General features: G+C 45.5%; 1 protein-coding gene and 1 pseudogene across 2 annotated transcripts; both read left to right on the forward strand.

Annotated features, from left to right (window-relative positions):
• Positions 1 to 1,077: 1,077 nt before the first annotated feature.
• Positions 1,078 to 24,923, forward strand: Ybx3 (Y-box binding protein 3). 2 transcript variants are annotated; one of them, XM_028860500.2, is made up of 10 exons: positions 1,078 to 1,505; positions 5,025 to 5,088; positions 6,012 to 6,045; positions 9,048 to 9,137; positions 10,501 to 10,623; positions 13,659 to 13,865; positions 19,438 to 19,529; positions 21,277 to 21,448; positions 21,927 to 22,025; positions 24,374 to 24,923. In XM_028860500.2, the coding sequence occupies exons 1-9, from the start codon at positions 1,268 to 1,270 to the stop codon at positions 21,990 to 21,992; spliced, it is 1,086 nt and encodes a 361-aa protein (XP_028716333.1). In that variant the 5' UTR covers positions 1,078 to 1,267; the 3' UTR covers positions 21,993 to 22,025; positions 24,374 to 24,923. The 2 variants fall into 2 exon arrangements, with proteins under 2 accessions (XP_028716333.1, XP_028716334.1); XM_028860501.2 differs by lacking the exon at positions 13,659 to 13,865.
• Positions 9,531 to 9,676, forward strand: LOC114685871 (annotated as a pseudogene).
• Positions 24,924 to 25,316: the final 393 nt, after the last annotated feature.

A 25,316-nucleotide genomic window follows, 5' to 3' on the forward strand; every position in this document is an offset into this window, starting at 1 on the left:
AGTCTGGCCTTATGGAGGGGGTACAAAGACAGCCAGGGATAACACCAAGAAACCTTGTTTCAAACAAACAAACAACATTTTCCCCCCCCATTTATAGGGGGCAGGGAAGCATGCTGTTGCCACAGCACAGGTGTGGAGGTCAGGGCAACCTGAGGGAGTTGGTTTTTCTCCTTCCACCAGGTAGGCCCTGGGATGGAACTCAGGTGGTCAGGTTCGGAGACAAGCCTTTACCTGCTATTGCAGGCCCTGCTTTCAGTTGCTCAAGCTTTCACCATTTAGAGCTAATTACAGCCAATTGGAACAAAAGGAATGATGTGGCTTTATTTCGCTGTTTCAAAGTAGGTTAATGCACATCCACAGCTTATTATCCGTTGCTTCTAACTGGTGTAAATCCTGCATTTGCAATAATTCTATAAGGTCTAGATTTTGATTTTCTCATTTGTAGAGTCGCCTTAAGATTTTATTGCAGTTTTTGTTTTGTTGGAGGAGTGGTGTTCCCGCACACGCATGCACGTGTTTGGCGAGTCTCCTGTAGCCCTCAAATTTCTTTTGTAGATGATGACCTTGAACTGATCCACGCCTAGACCCAGGGCTCTGTGCCTGCTAGACAAGGACTGGATTCCCCGAGCTACATCTCCAAACCTCTGTGTTATTTCTTGGGAGAAGGGGTAGTTAAGGTACAGCCTCATTAGCCCATGCCTAGGCTCGAACTCACAGTGACGTTTCCATATTACCGGAGCAGGCCAGCCTCCGCGCCCGGGTTATTCTAGTTCCTAATCGCAGCACCCAGAATAGTTTATATTATCTGCTGGATGCGAAAATGTAAAGGACTTGGGGCTTTCCTTTTTACTTAAGGCGGCGTGTGGGTGCCCCACTCCACCTCTCCAAGAAGCAGGTTCAGGTGAAAGATGTCTTGGGGGAGGGGGATACCCCTCAGCCCCGGGACCGCCAGCCTGGGGAAGCCTTGCCGAGAACCGCGGGCGCCTTTAAATGCTAATGAGCAGCCGAGCCGGCTTTCCCCACCCTCTCCCCGCCCCACGCCCGCCTGCCCGCCCGCCGCCCGCGAGCACTTGCGCGGGGCCATCTTCGGGGCCGGGAGACCCAGCGAGACCGCGAGCGCGCGCGTCCCCCGCCCTCGAGCCGCCGCCCGCCGCCGCGCCGCGCGATCCGCACCGGCCTCCCCGAGAGCGAGCCGGCCGCCGCGACCGCCACCGCGCTAACCGCCGCCAACCGCCACCGAGGTGCCCGGAGAGAGCGGAGAGGCGGCATGAGCGAGGCGGGCGAGGCCACCACCGGCGGCACCACGCTCCCGCAGGCCGCGGCCGACGCGCCCGCCGCGGCGCCCCCGGACCCCGCGCCCAAGAGCCCGGCGGCCTGCGGCGCGCCCCAGGCCCCGGCGCCCGCCGCGCTGCTCGCGGGGAGCCCCGGTGGAGACGCAGCCCCCGGGCCCGCCCCGGCCTCGTCAGCCCCCGCGGGCAGCGAGGACGCGGAGAAGAAAGTTCTCGGTGAGTCCTCGGGTGCAGCCCCGGAGAGGCGGCGGGCGAGGATGGACGCGGATGCAGGGCGGGCTGGGACACGTGGGCCGGGACTTGGAGTCTTTGCTGTGGGTCCGGAAAGCAGCTCGTTTCCTGGGGCGGTGGAGGGAGGGGGGTGCGAGATGGGATTCCGGGGAGGGATGGGCGGGGTGAGTTGGGAAGACTTTATTGTTTTTCTTTTTTTCTTTTTTTTTTTCTGACCTGGGAGGGTCAGGTGTCTGTCCCCGACGCCCTTCCCTCGTGGGTTTGGGACAGCCGCCATGCTCCTGCCGGCCACATGCCGGCACAGGGATGTTGCAACGTCTCGGGAAACTTGGGGCGGGTGCCCTCCCCACCCCTCGCCGTGGCACAGATGCAAAGAGCTTTCCACTGCCCACCAATTGCTACACAGTTCCCTCTCCCCGCACTGTGGGAACGCACGTGGTGTGGGGCTGGGAAAAACTTGGTCGGAAGTGGAGTAGGACATGTGTCCAAAATATGGTTACCTTGGGACTTGTAACTGGAAGGGAAACGGGAAGGTGGAGACTGGAGATTTTTTGGAGGCAGAGGCATTGCAACGGTGGCTGTTGGTTTTGCCCTGTATTTCGGTGTCCTCATCTTTAAGGAACTCCCAGTGTGAGGTCTTCCACGGGCTTGCCAAGCAGGTGGGTGGTGGATAAGCTCCCTGAAGGGTGTGTGCGTGGCGCATGTGGTTCACTCTCCGAAACAGGAAAGTTAACAGATGGTGTGGGATGCTTCAGTAGTGTTCACTGTTTCTGGGTGGGGCGAGTTGGGCTCGTCTGCCCTCCATGCTTCCTCCCCTTTTAGCAAGAAAGCTGAAGGGATAAGTGGAAGAAACAGAACACCATTCGGTGTTCCCAGCTCTCAACAATCCTTCGGTTCTTGTTTTTCCAAGGCTTTAAAAATTCAGTTCCTGCCAAATTGCGTGCTTTTTTCTCCCTATCCTCACTAAAAAGTTCCTTTAAGGTCTTGTGAGTGTTGCATTATGGTACTTTCCACCAGATTCTGCTTGGATCACTTCCACACAAAATGAAAGATAGAAAGAACCCCATGTTGCTAACCAAAGCAGGTTCTTAATGATACCTTACTGAGGGAAAGATGGAATCCTACAGGTTTTCACTTGATCCTTGCACTTCTAGTAGATAATGTCTTTGGAGATGGAGGGAGCCGATAAATGAAGGTTAATTTCCGCAATCTCCAACAGTTAATTCTGTTTCTGCCAGATAACCTGGTGACGACTCTGATGTCTTTCATCCTGCCACTCAAAAGTCCAGACTCTGAAAATGAAGGGCAAGCCTTTCACCTGACACTTGAGTACTGTTTGTCTTTGTCCAGTGTGGTCTGCCATCTCCTGTGCCAAGCAGACACATGGATACCCAAAATGTTCTGGACCCAGTGCTGACTGAAATGGATATCTGTTCTTGGATGCTCTCATTCTGGTCTTTGCAAAGGGGCCTCAACTTTGGTTTATACCACATAGTCTTTTAGGGAAAACAGTTTACATGAGTAAAAAGAACTAGATGGGGGAACTCCCAGTGCCTTGTTGTGTACTTGAATATGTTTGTAGTATTAAAGTGTGAGTGAATTTTTTTGTTATATTAAGTCCTTGGAAATGTTTGGAGAATTAGTTTTTGTCTGTTTTCTTTTGAGACAGTCTCACTGTGTAGACCAGGTTGGTTTCCAACTCACGGAGACCCACGAACCTCTTCCTCCCAAGTGCTGGGATTAAAGGCATGAGCCACAACTGCTCAGCTGAATGAGTGCTTTTTAAACTACTTTGAAAAGCTAAAACCGCCTTCAACCTTGAAAACAGACTTGAGAATCTTTCTCATCTTTCCCTTATCGTTACCTTTGACCCCACCTTCCTTGTGTATGTCTTTTGGTTTTGCACTAACATTTTATTTTTCCAGGCTGCTCTCATGAAGTAGCCCAAGCTGGCCTTGGCCTCACTCACTCCGTAGCAGAGGAGAACTTTTAACTCGTTATCATCCTGCCTCCACCTCTCCAGGGCTGGGGTTACAGGTGTGCACCACCACTCAGCCTAGTGTTGCCCTCTATCAGTTTGACTCCGTGAGTGTATCTGTAGGTCCAGAGGTTTTGAAAGAAGCACAAAATCCTCCAATGGTACTGTTTATCCAAACCTGACCTCTTCTGTCTGGTGACATCTGAAAACATCAGTTTTTCCCCTTTGCTCTGAAGCTCAAATTAGATTGGTTTTTAAGCTAAAGGCTGAATAGCCATTCAGAGAAAGCTAAGATGCTTTTGCAAACCTGTCCTTGTGCCTCACTCAGAACAGCATCATCTCTCATCGAGGCAGCCTGGAACTGTACCTTTCACCCCTAAACTTTTCCTTTTTGAAGTGTAGTCTTGCCAGGTATTCTTTTTTACTGAGTCTTGATTGTCTTGTGCATTTCCTGGATTTAGATCTATCTCCTAGAGTTTACTAAATTTGGCATTCACCATTGATTCCAGCAGTCGTATTTGGAATAGTTTAAGATTAATGGGTATCTACAGAATTTAGATTTTCTTGATGAATTCACAAGTGAGGCATTGTAGAGGAATTATCCTGCCCATGACAGGATAGAGACAGTAATCAAGTTGACTCTAGAGATGCCAGGGACCCCTTCTTGGCAGCTGAAGATGGCAGGTGAAAGACCTTGGTGTGAAAAGGGCCTGTTGTGTTGGAGACGGTAAGTACAGAACTGGGGTGAGCCAGCATCAGTTCTATTATTACTCTGGACTGGTGACCAGCCCTCATTTGGCCACCAGACAAGTTTCTTTATATCTTTGTAGGTTGGTTACTAAGAAGGAGCTCCTGTGTTGCTTATTAACGTTTGCCTAGTATTTCAAAGTATGAAACTGATAAGATGGCCCAGCTCTCTGTACTTTCTCTGTGGCTCTTCCTTTGCACATAGGAAGTGTCTGTGGCTGAATAACTGGAATGCTTTTCTTTTTTTCTAGTTGTTGATTTGGTTTTGTGCTGAGGATCACACCTGTTGCCTCTTGAATGCTAAGTGCTCTGCCACTGAGCTGCGCAAGTCCCAGCCCTGGCAACTTCCTGGGGCTTTTGTGTTTTAAATTTTGTTTTTTAAGGATGGTCTTAGGCAGCCCGCATTGGCTTTGGACCCCTGATCTTCCTGCTTTCACTTCCCGAGTGCTGGCTTTATGGGCCTGTGCAGCTGGCCCTGCCTCAGCACTGAGTCTTGACTAGCACGTTCCCTCCACCACCTTTCTCAGTTTTAATTACCGCAGAATTGCCCAGGCATGTGACCGACCACCCCTTGAGGCCTCGGTAAAAAGTACTGCATGATAATCACAGCTCCACATTCTTACCCATTTGGGGGGGGGGGGAGGGCAGGGAAGGAGTTAAGCCATTAATGGTTTACTCAAGGGTGTTTTGGCTTTGTGTAATGATATCAGGACCTTAGTGATATGAGCTTTATCTCTTTGTAGGTCAGGTGCTAACATATCTGCTTAATCCTGTTTTAGCCACCAAAGTCCTTGGCACTGTCAAATGGTTCAACGTCAGAAATGGATATGGATTTATAAATCGGTATGTGTCTGTGTTTCTTACACCTACCTTGTAGCAATGGCAGTTACAAGTCCGTTGTCCTACTTTATTAACTAATAGGCTGTATATATACATTTTGAGATTTGTAAGCACGGTAAATAGTCTCATTTCTAAGCTGTTGGTCATTATTTATATAAAGACACTTAAAAACATTCATATGCCCAACCTTTAGAAGAGAACAGATGAAGACTGCAGGCAAATGGTGAGAGCTCTAGTTAGTCCTTATCCGTAGTTTCACAGATGGAGGAAAAGGGAGCCTGGTTAAGCAGCTTTCCTTAAGGTCACACACTAGAGAGAAACTGAGCTGGGGCTGAAAGCCCAGCCCTGGTTTGGTCCAAGTCCTGTGAGGAAGCCAGTGTTTAAACCATGGTGACTTGTGACCACACAGGAATGAAGGTAACCACAGGCTGCTGGGAGACATGGGGATGTATTTTACAGGGTGTTGGTGATTTCCTTGCTTTTTAAAACCAATTCCTCCAGTTTTCTTCCTGATCTGTCTGGCTGGGGTGGTTGGAGGGCTGTTTTAAGTTTCAGTGTAAGGAGAGCCTAGTTCACAGCTGTGCCCTGTCCTTTTGACGGTCTTACTTTTGCTGGGAGGGAAATTTAGGGCTCTGATTACACAGCATGTGATTGAGAAAGACATGAGAGCAAAGGGATGTTTCTGTGTGGGGAATCCAGTGCTTGGATCTCTGCGATGCAATGTAGAGCAGTGCAGGGGCATCTGGGAGAGACGAGGGCTATGGGTATTGGTTCTAGAGGCATCTGTTTTGAAAAGACAAACTGTTTAAAAGGTGGTGTTTTTTAGGTCTTGAGATCTCAGCTCAGTACATTGGTTCTTTGAAGCTTCTCTGAATGTTCAGAACCTTTAATTTTGAGTTGTTCTTTTCTTTTCTGCCTCCCAACAGAAATGACACCAAAGAAGATGTGTTTGTACACCAGGTAAGAGGGATTCTAGCAGTGATACTTATATTGGTTGTATGAGTTCTACAAATGATTGCAGTATCCAGAACTCCTTTGGGTTTTTGTTTTTGATTTTGGAATGAGAGCTCAGTTCAACATTATTAAGAGTGACAGATAAACCTTCCATTGTCCCATCATATTAACTGTTTTCAAGCATTTGGGTGGTTTCTTTTCAAGTTTGAATGAAGTCGTATTCAGTTAAACAACTGCTTCCATGTCAGTTTCTTACTGGCCTGATGCTGTGGATCTCTTGGTTGCCTGGCTAGAGCCAACCTGACTTTTGCCTGATCTGGTGTTGGATAAAACTCCTTTGTCTTGTGAACAGTATCCACAAGCAGAAGGTTAGATGTGTGTGTGTCTCAGACATGAAAAATCTTCCTGTTCTTAGACAATTCTCCCTCCTGTTGACTGAGAAATGTGTAGTACATGTCCAGGTCCAAAGACCACCCACCCCTAAACCCCCTCCAGTTCCCTTCTGTCTGAAAGAAATTGAGCAAGTGAGTGTTGTGGAACTCTGCTTCATATGTCTCAGTCCTCAGATGTTCTTTATTTATCCTGGATTGTTTGGTTTATAAAGTAGGTTAGGGAAGTCACACCCATTCTAGCTGTTGCTTTTGTATATTCGGTCTGAGAGAGGCATGGCATTTTCAGTGTTGAAAGTGTGACGGTGGCACACTGGCCTGTAAGGGCTCGTGCTGCACTTGTTCCCTAGTGTTCGGGTTTATGTGTTGGGCTGGAGTTTGGCAGTTGGAGATAGCCACATATAGAAACCTACAGTTGTATTTTCTGTCCTCCATGTCTGCCCTGTGGGATACATTTCTGTTGTATCTAGATAATCGGAGTGGATTTGTTGAGATAAGTCCTAACAGACTGAAAAGGAAGTGTTGATTGTAACATCTGGAGGTTAATGCCTTTGGGAGAAGAGCCCTCCCTGTTCAGTGACTGCTGGGAGAAAGGGGTTTCCATGCCTGTGATGGCCTCCTAGCCTGTGAGCTAATGACCCGGTTCCAGCCCCATGAGGTTGTGTGGTGAGTCACCTCAGTGTGTTGAGGCCTGCCCAGTTTAACAGGAAAAAGGGAAGAGCCGGCAGGGAGGGGCTGCTTTTTGGAATGGCTAAATGTTCATGTTGTGTGTGCATACATCCTGTCCAGAGCTGCCTCCTCCTGGAGAGGGTGAGGTCTCTGCCCTATTGGCTCACTTTTCCCCCTCTCTTCTCCCTCCTACTCAGAGTAGAGGAGGGCTGGATTACACGTCTAATCGCTTTATAAAATAAGGTTGACCTAGTTCCATAGAAACTCCCCAGCCCTTTAACTGTCTAGAGATGCCAGCCAGGGAAGTAGAACTTTGTTGAGGATTCTTCTTTCCCTGTGTTTGAAAAAGAGAAAGGGGCTTTTCTTAAGCAGATGATGTAGGTGCAGATGTCTGATGTAGAGCGGCATTTTCTTCAAGTTTTCTGCTGGCATGTGAGGGGGAAATGTTAAGAACTCACAGATACAGTGTAGGGATACAAATCTCTTTCATTTGAGCCTGCTAGCTCCGAAGTCACCTGTCGGCCTCATGTCTCCTCATCCATAAAGACCAGATCACACTTGTGTGTTATCTTTCCTGAAATGATTTGTTTATTCATTATATTATCATAGTATATAGGGTCATAAATATTTATCTCATTGATATTGTATTCCTTTTTTTTACTCACTCATTTTTACTCATTTACCTTTGTGAGGCAATTTCTTTGTGTCTAAACTGGTCTTAAATTCCCTGTTGCCCAGGCTAGCCTCAAGATCATAATGGTCCTTTTGACTCATCTTCCCAAGTGTTGATAATTTCTAACATGAGCCACCAAGCCAATCTTTATTTTTGAGAAAGAATCTAGAATTGAAGTCCTGATCCTACTGCTTCTACCTCCCAAATGCTGGCATTACAGGCATGCATCACTGTATCCAGCCACACAAACATTTCCTTTAAATTCCTTTTTATTTCACCTTTTATTTTTACTTATGTGTATGGGGGGGTAGCTATGTGCACATGAGTGCAGTGCCAGTGGAGACTGTTGTTCAATTCTTAGATGGTCTCTTAATAAATCCAGAGCTAGATATCAGGGTGAAAGCTGAAAGATCAGAGAAGCAGAACAGCCAGCCCCTAGTTCTTACCTCTATGAAATCATCAGCCTAAAGAGAGTGAGTTCCTGTTTCCTCACGTTATATGCCTTTCTCTTCCCAGACATCACTTCCTGGGATTAAAGGCATGTGTGCCACCACTGCCTGGCTCTGTTTTTCTGTGTGACCTTAAACTCACAGAGATCCAGAGCATCTCTGCCTCTCAAATGATAGGATTAAGGGTTTGTGCCGCCACTGCCTGACATCTATGTCTAATCTAGTGCCTGGCTCTGTCCTCTGATCCTCAGGCAAGTTTATTAGGGTACACAGTATATCGCCACAGAGACCAGAAGAGTCACCAGATCTTCTGAGTGGCAGGCGGTTATCTTCCACATACTGTGAGTGTGGGAGCCCAATTCAAGTCCTTGCAAGAGCAGTATGTACTCATAATGACTGAGCCATCACTCCAGCCTGCCACTCCATTTTAAAAAGCTTTTGAGGCTGAAAGTGTCTCGTATATAAACCCTCTGTACCCAAACCATGCTTCTGTGTCTGTGTAAGGTCTCATGTAGGCATTGTTGCCCTTGTGGAAGGAGCCATAAACAGAAGAACCTCAGGAGCCTCTTGGCTTGATGTAACTGATTCAGTGTCTTGACTGACTATATCTCTTTAATCCATCCACCTACTGGGATACATTTTGAAGTATCCCAGAAACCAAGAAAGAAATGTTCACTGTGGTGTAGAGTGTTGTTTGGAGATGCAGGGTAATGGAAGAATGGTTTGTTTAAGTTAAACACAGATATGGTATTCTGGCTCTCATGAAATTGATGAATGCATTTCAGTATTGGGATACACCTCCAGTGGAGTTCTCTGTTTCTTTGACAGACCGCCATCAAGAAGAATAATCCACGCAAGTATCTGCGCAGTGTGGGAGATGGAGAAACGGTAGAGTTTGATGTGGTTGAAGGAGAAAAGGTGAGAAGCTGGTGGTGTAAGAGTGTGCCGACACGTGATTTTACTGTGTAGTAAGTGGCGTTTCAGCCTCAGTGAGATACTGTGTAAGTTTTCTGTGATAGAAGGAATTGGAGGCAGAAATGTTTTTACTGGATGCCACTATAGATATTCAGTATGCTGTATACTTAAAGGAACTCTGGAATAAATGCTAGTTTCTCAAAGTCTAAGATACATTTTATTTTGGATCCTAAACTGTCCTGGGCCAGGCATGTAGCCTGTTTGGTAATGCCTGCTTAGCATGCACGCAACCCATGGTTCAATTCCCAGTACCACAGAAACCAGACATTGTGGTACCTGCCTGTGATCCCAGAAAGACTGAGGGAGGAGGAATGTTGCAAGATACAAGACCAGCCTATGCTGTGCATTAAAAAACTCTGCCTCAGAAGTACACCCCTCCCACCTCCCTGCCAGAAAAGCGTTGGCTGCAGACAGCAGCCTCCTGGATAGTGTACACAGGCTGTTCCTTGTATAGGTTGATCTAAGGGACCTAGGAGACAAAGCTTCCCAGTAGGTGTTCTTGGCTCTGATCTCATGCTCTCCAGAATTTAGGGTCCAAACAGGTATGCAGGATGACTTTGGGAAACCCCAGGGCTTGATAGCACCAGATAAGTATGTACCTCTGTACCTAGTTACATAGTAAAGAATAAGTGATTGAGGTCCCAGATGGGGCAGGTTGAAGTTTCCTGATCCCTAGAATATCCTGTATCTCCAAGAAATGGGGCTTTTCTGTACAGATTTGATGAATTTGGTGGTGTGGTGCCTGGGAATGTAGCTCAGTGTTAGAATACTTGTGCCTAGCATGCTTGTCCTTAGCTTCCATCCCTAGCAGCTAGGAGTAGAAAAAAGGGCTCTTAGTCATTGTCAAGAATATAATAAGGCCTAAAGGAGGGTTGTGTGTAGAGACTGTTCCTATGTCAGGGCCTTTTCTTCTCTGTTTCTGCAAAGCTCAGAGATGTTTCCAACTAAGTAGTGACTCAGGGCTGGTCGGAGCATCTGGAGCCAACCAACCAGGACTCTGGTGGTATCTCAGGGTACCCCAGGTTTTAGCACATGATAGTACATTTCATGGTATTTCTGCTCTCTTCCGTTGAAGTGTGCTGTAGCCATTCATTTGTGTTGGAAAAAGTATGCACTGTTCCTAAACTTGGCTGACCAGACATGGGGGTGGGGCTTCTCAATGCGGTTCTGGAGGCCAGGCACTCTTACTGAGGTGGTTAAAAACTGTTTTTAGGATCATAGTAGGAGTTCTTAACACAAAAGTTGTCTGTTGCTGGAGGAAGTTATTGGTTTCTTGAAGATTAGAGCCCTTCTGTTTTCTTCCCAGGGTGCTGAAGCAGCAAACGTGACTGGCCCAGACGGAGTTCCTGTAGAAGGGAGTCGCTACGCTGCTGATCGGCGCCGCTACAGGCGCGGCTACTATGGCAGACGCCGTGGGCCTCCCCGTAATGTATGTCGTCTGTCCCAACCATTGACTGCAAATATTCTCATGTTGAAAACTGAATGGACGTAGGCACAGATAAATACCATATCCGAAGGTGCCGTGTCCTGGAGTAAAGAGACAGGTTATTTTTGAAGGGGAATTTTTAGTGCCCAGATTTTACTCATAGCTAACTGTCCTATTGGAAACTTGACAGTCAGAAGTTGTATCATTTAGGATGTACTTGGTGGCAAGTAACAGACATTCAAGTACCTCGTAACCAGAAGATTTAACTAAGGTGCCAAGATGTCCAAAAGCTTCTCTTTGGCCAGATCCTCATTGTGTGGTATTCACTGGCACCAGGATTGGGGTTCCTATCACAGCTGTGCAACCTGTTTCTGCCTTGGTGCTGAGACAGCTGGCCTCTAAGGAAGTCTGCATTTGGTTGGCAAGCAAGAGTCAAGGATGTCTTGGGAATCACTGTGCACGTTCCCTGCAGAAGTGCTGAGCGACTTGCTTCAGTGAAGGGGCTACTTTATGTAGGAAAGCCTTTTGCTCTTATTTCAAGGTTAAGAAGAGGTGACTGATTACTGATTTTTAGTTCTTTCAGTTAGTCTCAGTCCAGGTGAAAGCATTTTCAGGTGAAGCTGGCTGGAATATTCTCAAGGTAAACATAATGAACCCAGTTGTGATCGTGAGGACCTTGCTAGATTTGAATTAAGAAGGTATGGTAATATAATAGTCTATATTTCTGATGTTTGTGGAAGTAGAGCCTGGTGCCAGCACCATGTATGTATGTCAGGGTACTCTGTGAGCACAGTGTAAAAGTTGCTTGTGTCATACAAAGAGAAACATCTTCAAATTAGCCAGGTATGATAGATTTTAATCTCTACACATGGGGTACTGAGGGAGGCAGATGATCTCTTGAGTACCAGCCAGGGCTATGTAGTGAGACCTCATCTCAAAGAAAAAGGAAAGAAAAATCTACGAATGAAAATACTTGGCTCCATTTTGATAGGTGCACATCTTTTCCTAAGTGCTTCCATTTTGCAAACTGTCCTCTCTGTTCCTGTCATCCCATGTTGATTTTATTGTGTTCCTTACATTTTATCTATTTACATTTTTCTTACTCTTTTTGGTTTTGAAAAAAAAAAAAGTCACAAGGGCTGGGGAGAAGAATCAGAGTGCCTGCCACACAACCACGAAGACCCAATTACAGCACCTGTTTAGTACTGTTGGCGATGTGTGTGAGCCCGGGTGCTGAGGGACAGACGAGTGGATCCCTGTAGCTCATCCTCCAGCTAGCCTAGCTGAATTCATGAGCTGCAGGTTCAGTGGCAGACCTGTCTCAGAAAACACAGTGGAGAGTGATTGAGAAAGACACCCAGTGTCAACTTCTAGCCTCCACATGTATGTACACAGAAACCACTTAATGTTTGAGGAGTAGGGGTAGGGATGGACAGTTTACTCTGGGGATGTTAACTCAAGTTTGTTCATGTCCCAGATCTCTGTGATCAGTTTGATGTCTAGGTCAATTCAAAAGTAAAAGTGGTAGAAAATCTTAGGTAAAATTTTTTCCTAAAGATTTTTCCCTCCAAGAGCTGGAAAAAAAATACGTAGTTTGTCTATGTGGAGGTCTTTATTGTCCTGACTTGAGTATATTCTGCAGTGGTGGTGCCATTGTGATTGCCTCATAAAGATCTTTATGGGAGATTTGGCTGTGCGAACTTAAGAGATACGCCTTCAGAAATTTATGTGGTGAATATTTTCAATGCAAAGTATGTCTTTACATAACTGTGAATCATTTATTCATACAGGTTTTATAAAGAGTAGAATGAGCCAGGCCTGGTGGCGCAGGCCTGTAATCCCAGCTACTGGGGAGGCTGAGGCAGGAGGATCGCAAGTTCAAGCCTTGTTTGGGCTACAGAGTGAGTTCAAGGCCAGCTTGAGTAACTTAGTGAGACCCTGTCTCAAAATGAAAAGTAAAAAAAGGGCTGGGATATTACTAAGTGGTAGAGCGCTTACTTAACGTGTCTGGGCCTTTGAGTTAACCCCTGGTACCTCAGAGAACAGCGTGCTGTTGGTTTGCGAAGTTAGAACAAACCAGTTCTGTGGGGAGTTTAGATGGGGGTGTGTGTTCGGTGTGGAGGCTCTGACGATTTAAACCCATCCTTAAGAGAGACTGGTCATGAGCTTATTAGTTTCCGATCCACCTTAAAGGAACTACAGTTATTTCTTTTTAAGACTGGCTTAAGTGAGATTTGTGATATAAATCCTTGAGTATTTGTTAAAATAAAGAATAGGAAAAATGAGTAATCTCCTTCTAAGTTCTATATTTAGAAATGGTTAGTATTAGGATTTACTGCTATTAAAATACAGTTAAAGCTTATTTCTAGCCATTCAAAGAGAAGGGTTTATAATATTTAATTTAAAATAACTTATCACATAGTGATATAAAACATTTCAATTGAAAATCCTGTGCAAATTGGGAGAGCAGACTGGCATTTAACTGTACCATTGCAAGTCTTTGATGTATGGTTTAATAGAAGATAGTGGGATTCTTTGTTTTGTGTTTGTTCTTTTGAGAGACTGCATGCCGTTGTATCCTAGAAGCTGGTGAGAGATGAACATCTTAGTGGAGTTTTGGGAGTGCTTTTCCTTTGTTGCCCTAGGAAGCGTACTGCCTAGGTCAAATCTACTGATGACATCATAAAGTTTTTTTTTCTTGACAGTTCTTGACTTTCCCTGCTGGGGTAAATTTGGGAGACACATTGAAAGGAGCCTACTGTTAACACTGCTGTTTTAATTCAGTGCCATTAGATTTGGTAATAGATTGATTGCTCTTGCTTTTCTGCTGCTCGGTATGTTATCTGCATAGACCTATTTTAATCTCCATGTAGTTTATCCCAGGCAATCACTTGATCTACGTGCCTTGTGTCTGCACAATGAACGGTCACTGCTCTGGGCGTTGTGGGTGTTTCCTGGTGATAGCCATCCTAAGTGGTATTCTTTGGTTCTTGCCTGGCTGTAACTTCTTCTGAAACTCTGTTTCTTTGCTTCGCTAGTACGCTGGGGAGGAGGAGGAGGAAGGGAGCGGCAGCAGTGAAGGATTTGAGCCCCCTGCCACAGATGGGCAGTTCTCTGGGGCCAGGAATCAGCTGCGCCGCCCCCAGTATCGCCCTCCGTACCGGCAGCGGCGTTTCCCGCCTTACCACGTGGGACAGACCTTTGACCGTCGCTCACGGGTCTTTCCCCATCCCAACAGAATGCAGGTAAAATGCACCTGAGACTCTTCCTCAGCAGTCCTCACCCTTCGTCCTTCTCTGCCTCCTCCTTCTCCTCCTCCTTCAACTCCAGCTACCAGAAGTAACACATTGCTTGCAGCTTCCCATACTGTCAAAGCTGAGGCGAGGTCCCCTGCCTGTTGAGAACACTCATAGAAACCGTTTTTGAAGTAAATCATGAACATGCATATCATGTGGCACAGTGAGGGGTAGTAGGGTGTCTGGTTTGTAGATTTGTAAGAAAAAACAAGCCAGGCATGACGTTGCATCCTGAAGCAAGAGGAGTCCTGAGTTTAGGGCTAGCCTGTGGTACATACTGAGACAGATTAAGAACTTGGACTCCGATCTCAAAAAGGGCCAAAATTTTAATCCTGTTTCTGTTACTGGTTTTTTCAAATTTTGAGAAAACTGTTGTTCACCTGTTAAATGGAGGCACTGAATGCCTTTACTAGAATGTTCTGTTAAACATGACGGTGGAGCACAATGGAAAACGTAAAGCATCGAATTAGATGAGGGTGCTGTTTTTCAGGCAAGCTAACAGTATGAAGATGGAGTGCTGGAAGTGGGTAGCGCTTTCGTGAATCTGTAATAAGCTTTGCACCAATGTTGCAATTCCCGGGGAACTTGGGTCCTTATTTATTACTAGCTACGGCTCTTTCCTCCTTAGTGTACTCCCCCCACCCCCAGTGTTTTGACTGAACATTCTGTTCGGTCTCTTTGCTACGCTCCTCCCGTTCCCATCATGCATGATTGTTGTTTCTGCAAGGCTTCTTGTTTTTGCCCTTCTAACTCTTCAACAGCTGCCCCTGACAAATGTGCTAAAAATAACAAGTAGTGTCAGATACATGGGAACACTGGGTACATGCGGCACAGTGGGCGTCTTCAGGGCAACACTCTGGGGCTTCTAGGAAATGAGGGTGAAAGCAGTCAGCTGGATTGTAACATTGGTTATGTTGCTTTTTCATTGACTTCCTGGGGTGATCATACTATTTGGCATACTTCCTGATTTCTTGGTGTCTTAGAGTATCGTGACTTAATGCTGAATTTTTTAGCAGCTTGCTTACTCAGCAACACATAAAACTACATGTGATTGTTTGTAATGCATGCCGACCATAGCCATTCCATATTGAAAACAAAACACTTTATTAGATGTCTGCAGCAAGAGTCTTGCATGCATTCTGCTGCAGTGTTGGTACATAGTTACTAAGACTGCTTAAGCCAGATCAACAGCTGAAATCGAAAACTTCATAAAGTTTACATGTAACTAGGTTTCTTTAACATTGTTGTAACTTACTTTAAAAAGTAAAGGTAGATCTCTGGGGTAGTTAAAAATTTAAATTCAGATAGAAAAGGCTTTGACACTTAACGGCAGGGTGAGATTTCATGGAGTATTCGCGGGCAGCATGGGAAATGATGCCACGCAGCATGCAGGCCAGTGGTGTTTGTGTGATGCTTAAGACCATTTATCAGTAGCCAAAGGGTCTCAGTTTTCAAGAGTGGTAGTGTGTATTTGACAAGTAGAGCGCCTAAACTTAAGTCATTGATGAGAAAAGGAAGCAGCACTGTGGCACCTACCAGGTGTTTGAAATAAGTAATGTGGCTTCCATATTTTTGTTGCTTTTCTTACCAGTAAAGAGATTTGAATGTTTTTAAAAATAAGCAGCTGGTGACTAGGGTCATGGTTCTCTCAAAGTACCTGCTGTGCAAGCATGAAGACCCAGCCAGGCTCAGATCCCTAGAAACCATGTAAAGCTGGGCGTAGCAGTGTGTATATGTACTGCTCGCTCTCCTACAGCAAGACTGGGGACAGACATAGGGGAAACTCCACAAGCTTGCAGGCCAGCTAGCCTGGCTGCCACAGTAGCCAACAACAAAAGACCCTGTTTCAAACATGGTGGGATGCAAGTACCCACACCTCAGGTTGACCTCTGTCCTCTACAGGTACAGTGTTGTATTTATATACCCATTTTACCACATAGACACATACAAGACACATCATAGAGCCAGGCATGGCTTTAATCTAGCTTCTCAGTTTGAGGCCAGCCTGGTATGCAGAGTTCTAAGACAGCCACGGCTACACAGAAACCGTGCTTTGAGAAGCTAAAGCCAAAAAAGAAGAAGGGAAGCAACAAATACACATCATACACCCCCACACAAAGATAATGAGCCAGTGACCTTTCTTTCTGCCTTTTGATTGTTGTTGGAGGGTTCAGAATGTTAAATGCAGGCGCATGTGGTTGGGATGGTGAGTGTAGGGGAAGAAGTGAGCAAGCTGAGATCATAGGGAAGGCAGGTCATTCCTGCTAAAGCTTGGTAAGGATCTTTGTCTTGCTGTAAACATGATGAGGCCAAGATGGGCATCTGAGGCAAGAATAAGCATCATGGTGGTATCTATTCTTGATAACCAGACCGTAGGGGACAATGAGCAAATCAAGGAGGTGGACCGCTGTCAACAGTGTACATGTGAGTCAGATACTGCACTGCTTCAGCAAGTGAGGCTCCGTGATCAGGGCCGGTAGTGCCTCAAACGGGTGGTGCTTGATAGTTGCAAAAATATGTGGTGGGAGGAGCTGGTACCTCTGGACTTCAGCAAAAATGAGAGAAGAATGAAGATGGAGTTTCATTTCATTCCGGAGAAAGATGTTTTGGAAGTCTTTCTTCCGCAGGAAGGTTGGCAGAAGAAGCAATCAGAGGTCAAGAGCAGCTGAAGAGAGGAGAGTGTCGTCTAAGGTGTGGTAGTTGACAGTACTGTGGTTCTTGTGGAGAGGTTTCAGTGCAGCAGAGGAAAGCGGCACCAAGGACAGCAGAGTGGGGAGTGTCCAGTGAAGGGGGAGGCAGCCACCGAGGGCTGCGGGGGTTGCAGTGTCAGGGCTGAGGTTGAGAAGGTGAATACTGCCTGCAAAGGGCTGTGGGAAGGGTAATGCTGGCAGGACACTCCAGGAAGGAACTGTTACAGGAAGTTGGGAAGTAGAGGAAATGAGGCTGATTGGTGGTCTGATTTGATAACTCAGTGGAGTATTATGGTGAGACGTTAAATGGCAGGAAGTGGGAAGAGAGGCTCTGTGCGCTTTGATGTTCCTTCCTAATGGTTGGTAGTGATGGGGGTGGGTTTTCTGTAGCCACTGTCTCTGTAAAGGAGCTCAGAGAAATGTGGGATCATGGTAAGATATTTTCTTGATTTTTTTTTTTTTTTTTTTTAATTTATGGTGCTGAGTTCCCTGTGGTCTCACTTGCCCCTTATTTAACATATGAAGAACTCACTGCGAAAACTGCTAGGTGAGGTAGCCATACACATGTAACACATCGGGATGCATGTGAGTGTACTGCTACTTAAAGACCCCAAAGCGAGGATACCCTAGGAGTGCTGAGCACAGCTCATCCCTGGTTGGTTGTCTCTGGGTATAGTTCTTGTACAGAAAGAAGCTCCTTTCTAGAAATGTTTGCTTTCTGAGCTGGGTCAGAAAATACTACAAGCCTTGAACATCCTGTGCCAAAAAGGCAGGAAGTACTCTAAAGAATGTTGGAGACTTGTCAAGAGGCAGCAAGCCAGAATGCAGGAGTTCCTATTGGCCATTAATGAATGTAACAGATTATAGCTCGCTGAATAAAATGGAAACCCATGAGTCCATACAGGTGAAATAAATACGTGAACATATGAAACATCTGAGGAATAAGACATTTACAGGCCGTGAAGGGACTTCCTTAGAGAGCATTCAGTGGAGACCTTTCCTATCAGAAGCACATGAAGTAAATGTAATACAACCCAAATTTAGGTGCCCAGATCATGAAAACAAAGAAAGATGAAACATCTCAGCCTAAAAAAAATACAAATAAACTTAATACATGATTCTAAATAGAAAGAGACATTGACACATGGTAAAACTATAATGTGGTTTGAGGATTGTTCTGTATGTCCATTTGTGGTTATTTTAAAATGAAAGTGGTGGGTGTGGTTTCAAGAGGCTTATAAGCTTTAATCAGTGATAGGTTAGAGAGAGATAAGTAGGGTTAAGTCTGTTTCAAGGGTTGAGAACAAACATGAACATGAAGCCCTCATCCAGGGTAAAATAGGAGTTGATCATGAGGAGGCTAGTGGGCATGCTGGTGAGTGATGGAAATGGTCGTGCTTCTTTTATCCTAAAAAGATGAAGGATGGTATTTGGTTCTGAGGAGGAGGAGGAGCAAGGAAGTGTTTTGTTTTAGAGACAAGGTCTCATTGAGTAGCCTAGGTTGGCCGTGGACTTAGGGTGATGTCCCTGCCTCAGTCCTCCGAGTGCTGGGGTTACAGGTTTGTGCCGCCATGCCTGGCTTGGATGGCTTGTTGTTTTGTGAGTGCGAATGTGTTTGTGAAGGTCAGAGGTCAATGACAGGTGTCTTCTGTTGATCTCTACATTATTAATACTTGACTACTGTTTTGTGTGTATTGGGGGCAGTGTTTTGCCTGCATGTAAGTCTGTTCTACATGCTTGCCTGGTGCCCTTGGAGGCCAGAACTGGAGTTAGAGGTAGTTGTGGGCCACTATGTGGATGATGCAGCCAGTGTGTTTAACCTCTGAGCTGTCTCTCCAACCCTATACCTTATTTTTGAGACAGGATCTCTCATTGAAACTGGCCACTGAGCTCCGGGGATCTGCCTGTCTCTGCCTCCCCTGTTATGGGATTTCAGATGCTTGCCTGGTTGTTTACATTAGTACTGGGGATCCAAATGCAGGTCCTCCAGCTTGCAAGAAAAGCACTTTGTGGACCAAGCACTCTTTTCATCATGTGGGTCTCTGGTGCAAATCCAGGCTACCAGTCTTAGAGGCAGGTACCATTATCCACTGAGTTGTATCACTAGCATAGGAACTTTTAAGTTGGGGGTGGTGACTACACACTTGTAATTCTAGCACGTGGTAGACTGAGGCAGAGGGATCACACATTTGAGGCTGGCCAAACCTTGTGTCACCTCCCTGCAAGTAAACAGCACATTATACTTTTAAATGTTACACTTGACATAAACAGATGAAAAAGGTAAAGTTATGCTAAATATTTGTCGGTACCGAGTTGAACCCAGTCTTTACATTCTTCAAGGTGTTTAAATCCTACCCTCAGCTAACAGTGACATGTATTCAGTGCATCTGAGTTTGAAGCAGTTGAACATGTCCTATTGCTCAGAAATATAATGTCATTTCCTTTTATAAAATAAGTTCTTATGTTCATTTTTGGTGCTGGGAACCGGTTCTTTGCGTGTGCAAGCTGAGAGCCATGCCAGCTGAGCTATAGCCCAAGTCTCTAAGATAGTCTCTTCAGTATTGAAAGGGTCAGATTTTAATGTTGTGGGAAAGCTAGGTGCTCTGTGCTAAGGAAGTGGAAGAAGGCTATTGCAGTAGGAATGAGTTTTCCTTTCCTGTCATTCATAAAAATAACCAGTAAGTAGGGCTGCTGTTACTGGAGCATCAGGCTGGGTAACAAAGCTCTTGACTGATTTGCTTTTTAAAGCCAGTTTTCCGCACGTGACTATGTGCTTTGACCCTCCTTGCCCTGTGTCCTGACTCATTTCCAGCTGTCGTTGCCCTCTCTAGGCTGGTGAGATTGGAGAGATGAAGGATGGAGTCCCTGAAGGAGCACAGCTCCAGGTTCATCGGAATCCAACTTACCGCCCAAGGTTCCGCAGGTATGAGTGTTTGCCACAGCTTTTTGAGAGGGACAGTAGAGTGAATGAGGGCACTGTGGGTCTGTTTCATGGTTATGCTTATTATTGGAAGATATGGTGGCTTTGATCACAAACCTCAAAGTTTGTTTTTTTTGTTTTTTTTTTTATGGTGGGGATAGAGGCCAGGGCTCTACACAGTGTTAAGATATGTTACTCTTTAGCAGTCGGAATGCTGTTCTTTAACTGGGCTGTTGGTCGTGGCCTGCAACTTGAAGTCACATGAATTACTTAATCTTTTTACTTCTTTTGTTTGTTTTGACACAGGTGGCCAGGTCTTGCTTCATAGTTAGTATGTAGTTTGGGCTGGCCTCAAATTTGAGCTCCTCATGCCTCACCTCTTGGCCTCCCAAGTCTGAAATTAAAGGTGTTTGACACCATGTCTGGCTTAATGCTTAATTTGAATCGTCAAGGTAGTCTACTGGGGCTTTTGAATCTAGCTATGGAACACATAGCCTCTGAAGAACCAGAGTTTAGTAGCTATGTGTCCTTTGGCATGTTTCTGGACTGTGCAGTGGGCACCAGATCTATACATTGGACATTTTCAAATGTTATTAATAGCTGGAGGCAGAGACAGGTGGATCTCAGCATTCAGACCAGTCAGGGCTTGCAGTGAAGTTTCAAACTATGAAAATGGTGGACTCATTCAGTGGTCTGTGATACTTACCATGATGCCCTCAGTACATCCTGGGTGTCGGTCCCACTGACATGACGGTTAGTGAAGGGTGGGCCGTTTTAATACGCTTTTTCTTTTCCAAAGCCTCATTTGGCCTAGACTCTCTGAGATCCTTTGGGTGACTCTTAAATATCGTTTGTGTGTATGCCTCAGCATTTATGAGCAGGTCAGAGGACTGATCTCTACCACAGGTTCCAGGGATGGAAACCAGGCCACAGGTCTGGAGTGCACATCATTTGGAGTGCAGGTGCTCTTCACTTAGAGCCATCTCACTGGAAGCTTCATGATAGGGGTTTTTGTTAGTTCCTTCTCACTTGAGGTGAGGGGAACTAATGGGACTTTGGATGGTGTGTCTTACATGCTGCCTCTCCCCCATTTAAAACCTAGGTGCCAGAGAACTGTTCTCACTTTCAGACTTTGGAACATTTGCATGTGTTTCACTAGTTGAACATGCTAACTGGAAAAATCCCCAATTTGAATGCTCTAAGGTGTTAGTTAAGCTTTTTACATATTTTCAAATTCTGTGTTTTGGATTTGTGGATTAGGGATACTCAACTTTTACCTTCTAATTTATCAATAGGGATTTATTAAAACAAAAGTAAAATATATTGGGAAAGGATTTGTACCACGACCTTCCTTACGTGCTTGATTATTAAGAATCTTGGTCTTGGCTTGGGTCACCTTTTGTGGAGGCTGCGTCCTGGGCCATACGTCTTTCTTCATTTTCCTATCCTAGGTTCCTATCAAAGTCCCTTGTAGGACCCTATATATTTACTGTGTGCTGGTTTACTACAAATGTGTGAACAAGTGAAGGAGCAAAATAATGGAGAAATAAAGTTTCTCACCAAGACTACATTCCAGCTGCATCTGCAGGTCTGGTCTGTGGATGATTCATTCAGCAAGTACTTGTTAATCACTTGATTCGATAGTAAACCAACCCTGTGTCCTTGATCCCTCCCACCCCCATCCCCCCCACACACAGTGCCTTCAGTCACACTGTATGTGTCCTCAAGTAGCTTCTGTTCCCTGCTCTAGGGGACCTCCTCGCCCACGACCTGCCCCTGCGATTGGAGAGGCTGAAGATAAAGAGAATCAGCAAGCGGCCAATGGTCCAAACCAGCCGTCTGCCCGCCGCGGATTCCGACGCCCCTACAACTATCGGCGCCGGCCCCGTCCCCTGAACACTGTTTCACAAGATGGCAAAGAGGTAAAGGCAGCAGCCAGGAGGGACACACCCAGACCATCCTTAGCTGTGCCGCCTTCTTTGTCATCCTGAAGATGGTCTTGCTGTGTGTGAAACTGGACTCTGACAAGCACAGCATTTTGCTTAGGGTCCATCTGTAGAGAATATTCTCTGCCTACAACACACTGTTTGACTTGTTAACAGTCTCTAGAGGAATTACACTAGTAGTAATTGGGAACTTAGGATGAAGGACAGTAGTTAATAGAGGAGGAAATCGATGTCAAGCAAGCACAAAGTGACAGCAGTTATTATGTGCCATGTACTCTAGGGAGAGGGGTATTTATTGGCCAGCTAGAAGCCACTTAATCTCTGACTCACACATGGAGAAGTGGAAATCTTCATTGTTATTTTTCTTCCTTGGTGAAAAAATTCTCTTTTGAGACTTTTTACCCTTTAACACAGTCCTCTGAAGGATTTTGGTTCTGGGTTTGCTTTGTTTCAGACCAAGGCAGGTGAAGCATCAACTGAGAACCCAGCTCCAGCCACCGAGCAGAGCAGTGCCGAGTGACCCTGGCCCCCAGGCACCTTCACCACCAGCAGGGTGAGCCTTGTTCTCAGTACACCTGTGATTTCGCCGTGCCCATCTCCATTGCACCTCGGAGATAGGGGCGTTGGGGATGATTGGCTGCACAGTGTATTTGGGGTTAAGTTGAGGTGTAAGTAAGGAGACAGGTTAATGATTTCCACTTTTTCTAAGATAGCCTTCATTTATTCAAATTCTTATTTGTGTGGGTACATGTGCCACATGTATGGAGGTCGGAGGTCAGCTTTCAGGAGTCAGTTCTTCTGACCATGGGGTCTGGGAGTGAAACTCAGAAGGCCGGCACGGCAAGCACATTTACCCACTAAGCCAACTGGTGGCCCGATTTTATCATCTTTATTTATTTAGACAGTGTCATCTTTTTTTTAAGTTAGTATATATATATATGTTTGTCTGTGTGGGGGTATGTGTTTGTGAGCGTGAGTGCCCACTGAGTCCAGAAGAGGCTGTCAGATCCTCTGGAGCTGGAATAGGCAGTTATGAACCACCCAGTATTGGTAATAGAAACTAAACTCAAGTCCTCTGGACGAGTGGCAAGCACTCTAAATCACTCCCACCCTATTACCTCTTTTTTATGCATGTGTTGGTGGCGTTTTGTGACAGGGTCTGGCTTTATACCCCTGGCTGGCCTGGTACTTGCCCCCTTGAACTTGAGGCAATCCTATCTCAAGTTTCCCCTAGTGCTTGTGCCCACATGCCTGGCTTGACAGTCGGCTTTTGTGTGCTGTGTAGAGAGCAGAGGTCGCTGATTCCTTTTGCTTTACACCTTATTTTTTGAGACAGGGTCTCGCTAAGCCCATTGGCTAGACTCGCTGGCCACCGAACTCCAGGGGTGCTCCTGTCTTGCACAGGGCACTAGGGTTGCAGACAGACCCCTGCCACCCACTTCCTGTGAGTGCTGGGACTCTGACTTGTTCTCATTCTAAAGGACACTTAGGAAAACCAGTGCTCTTCTGGCACCTGTTAGTCAATGTCATTGTTCTGCTTTGGTTTTTATTTATGACAGTGTTTTAGTAGCTAGGTGTGCTGGTATACACCTTTATTTCTAGCACATGAAAGACTGTGAGTTCCAGGATAGCCAGAGCTACGTAATAGAGAGGCCCTGTCTCAAAGAACACACAAGAGTCTCACAATGTAGCTCAGGCCGTCTGAACTCAGTGGTGAAGGATTGCAAGCGTGCACCACCACACTGGGCTCAGTTTGATAATTTAAAGGTTCCTGACCAGGGTGTGGTTTTAAATTCCAGGAAACTGTTACCTGCAGCATAAACCTGGTTTTTCTTTGCCCATCTTCTGATCATCGTTACTTATTTTGTGACAGTGCAGTGTGGTGGGAGATCTAGTGAGGCCTCTGCAGCTCTAGCCTGCCTGGGGACTAGGGATTGAACAGTTTATCCTCTGCCTTGTTGACAGCCGCTGCTGGTCGAATGGCTAGGATATGTCTAGGAGTGTTTGAAGTAACACTGAGGTTTTAGAACGGGGATGGAGAAGAGCAGCCTCTCAATGTGCCGGTCACCAGTTTTCTGTCTCACTGGAGATTTTGTCAGTCTTACTAGTAGACTGAAGTGTAGCCGGGAAGCTACAGCTGTCAGAGGGTTAGGCTAAAAGTTTATACCGTACTTGTTTTGGGTTCTGGGTTGTTTTTTGGGGGGAGCAGGGCAGAGAGGTAGACAGACTAGGGCTCATTTTTTAGAATGAGGTGCCCTCAGCTCATTCTGTAGTCCAGGCTGGTCTTGTGTTCAGATTGCAGGCATGTGCTACCATACCTGGCTCATTCCCAGGTTTTTACCTGTCACCCCTTCTGATTTTTGTCTATTTCTTCTTGTTGCTCTTGTACGTTGTGAATCCCACTCTGTTGGTGCCATTTTTTGAGGGAACAGTTTTGGGTTTATAATGAGCTTTCCTGTGCAGTGTGCTGAGTGATTGGAGTTGGTTCTTCCAGAGAGCACACTGCTTGCTGTGCTGGCTGGCAGCAGCGCTCCTCGTTTCTTTAGGCAGAATGGATGCAGTCCCCATTGAGACCTGCATTAACCCGCTCCGTTGTATATAGAGTTAGGCTAATAGCCAGCAAGTCCCAAGAGTCCGCCTGTGTCTGCCTTTCACAACACTGCGTTACAGATGGCATAGTCATACAAGGCTTTTCATGTGTGTTATGTGTACTGACTTTTCTACTTGGTAAAAATATTTCCCCAAAAAGTAAGAATTTTCATCCTGTTTTACCTGTACAAGATGTATACTTGGTTTAGAGCCTTGGAAATAATTTTGAATTGTATGAAAATAATTTTTGCCTGTTTGTTCTAACTTTTAGTCATTGTATATCTTGCTAAGTTTGACTTTAATTTCTTCCAGGTGACCTTAAGAATTAATGACAATTCAAAAACAAGGCAAAAAGCACACCCACGACCTTACCAACACCAAAGAACCATCTAAGCAATAAAATGGAAGACTAACCAAGATTTGGACATTAGAATGTTTACTGCTATTCTCTACGAAACTAACAGCTACAAAGGGAATGAGCCAGCAATGTCCATCAAGCTGCATCCCGGGAACCTGCACAGGCGCAGGAGAGCGGCCTCCCCAGTTTCAGCAACCACTAGCTTTATATTTTTTTCCTGGTTTTTACTGTTTTGGTAATATGAATTAAAAGAAGAAATATTAATACCACATGGGGATTACCCCAACCAAAGAAATCTGAAATATATAGTAAATGCTCTTTTTCCTTTGTTGTTCATTTTGGATGCTGGTGCTAAACTTCCAAGTGTCATGATTTAAAACAAAATTTTATGCCCTTATTTATTCCTAGGATGAGGGGAGAACATTTTTGCTTTCTTACATAGCTCTCTCTGAAATGTGCAGTAACAAGTTCCTCAAAAATAAAATTTTTACCTTCAAAGGAGAAGCTGTGTAACTAGTGTATATTTTCCTGTCTTTTTTTTTTTTTTTTTAAATTTAAGTGTGTGTGTGTCCATGTGCCACGGGAGTACCTGGTGCCCTCAGAAGCCAGAGAGTGATCTCTGGAAGAGATCTGGAAATGAAGGAGTTACAGATAGTTGTGAGCTGCCATGTGGATGCTGGAGTCAGACTGGTCCTCTGGAAGAGCAGCTTGTGCTCTTAACTCTCCCCAGCCCTGTATTTTCCTTTCCCCTCCATCATTCAGGCCATTAGTTACTGTTAAATGCTGAGCCAAACACAGATGAGTTAGTGTTTCACGTTTTGTCATGAATTTGAGGTCATAGGAATTGGGTGGGTGTCTTTGAAATATGCAACCTAGAGATAAGTTCATTTCTGGTAG

The sequence above is a fragment of the Peromyscus leucopus genome, chromosome 3 (genome assembly GCF_004664715.2).
Source record: "Peromyscus leucopus breed LL Stock chromosome 3, UCI_PerLeu_2.1, whole genome shotgun sequence".
Taxonomy (NCBI): domain Eukaryota; kingdom Metazoa; phylum Chordata; class Mammalia; order Rodentia; family Cricetidae; genus Peromyscus; species Peromyscus leucopus.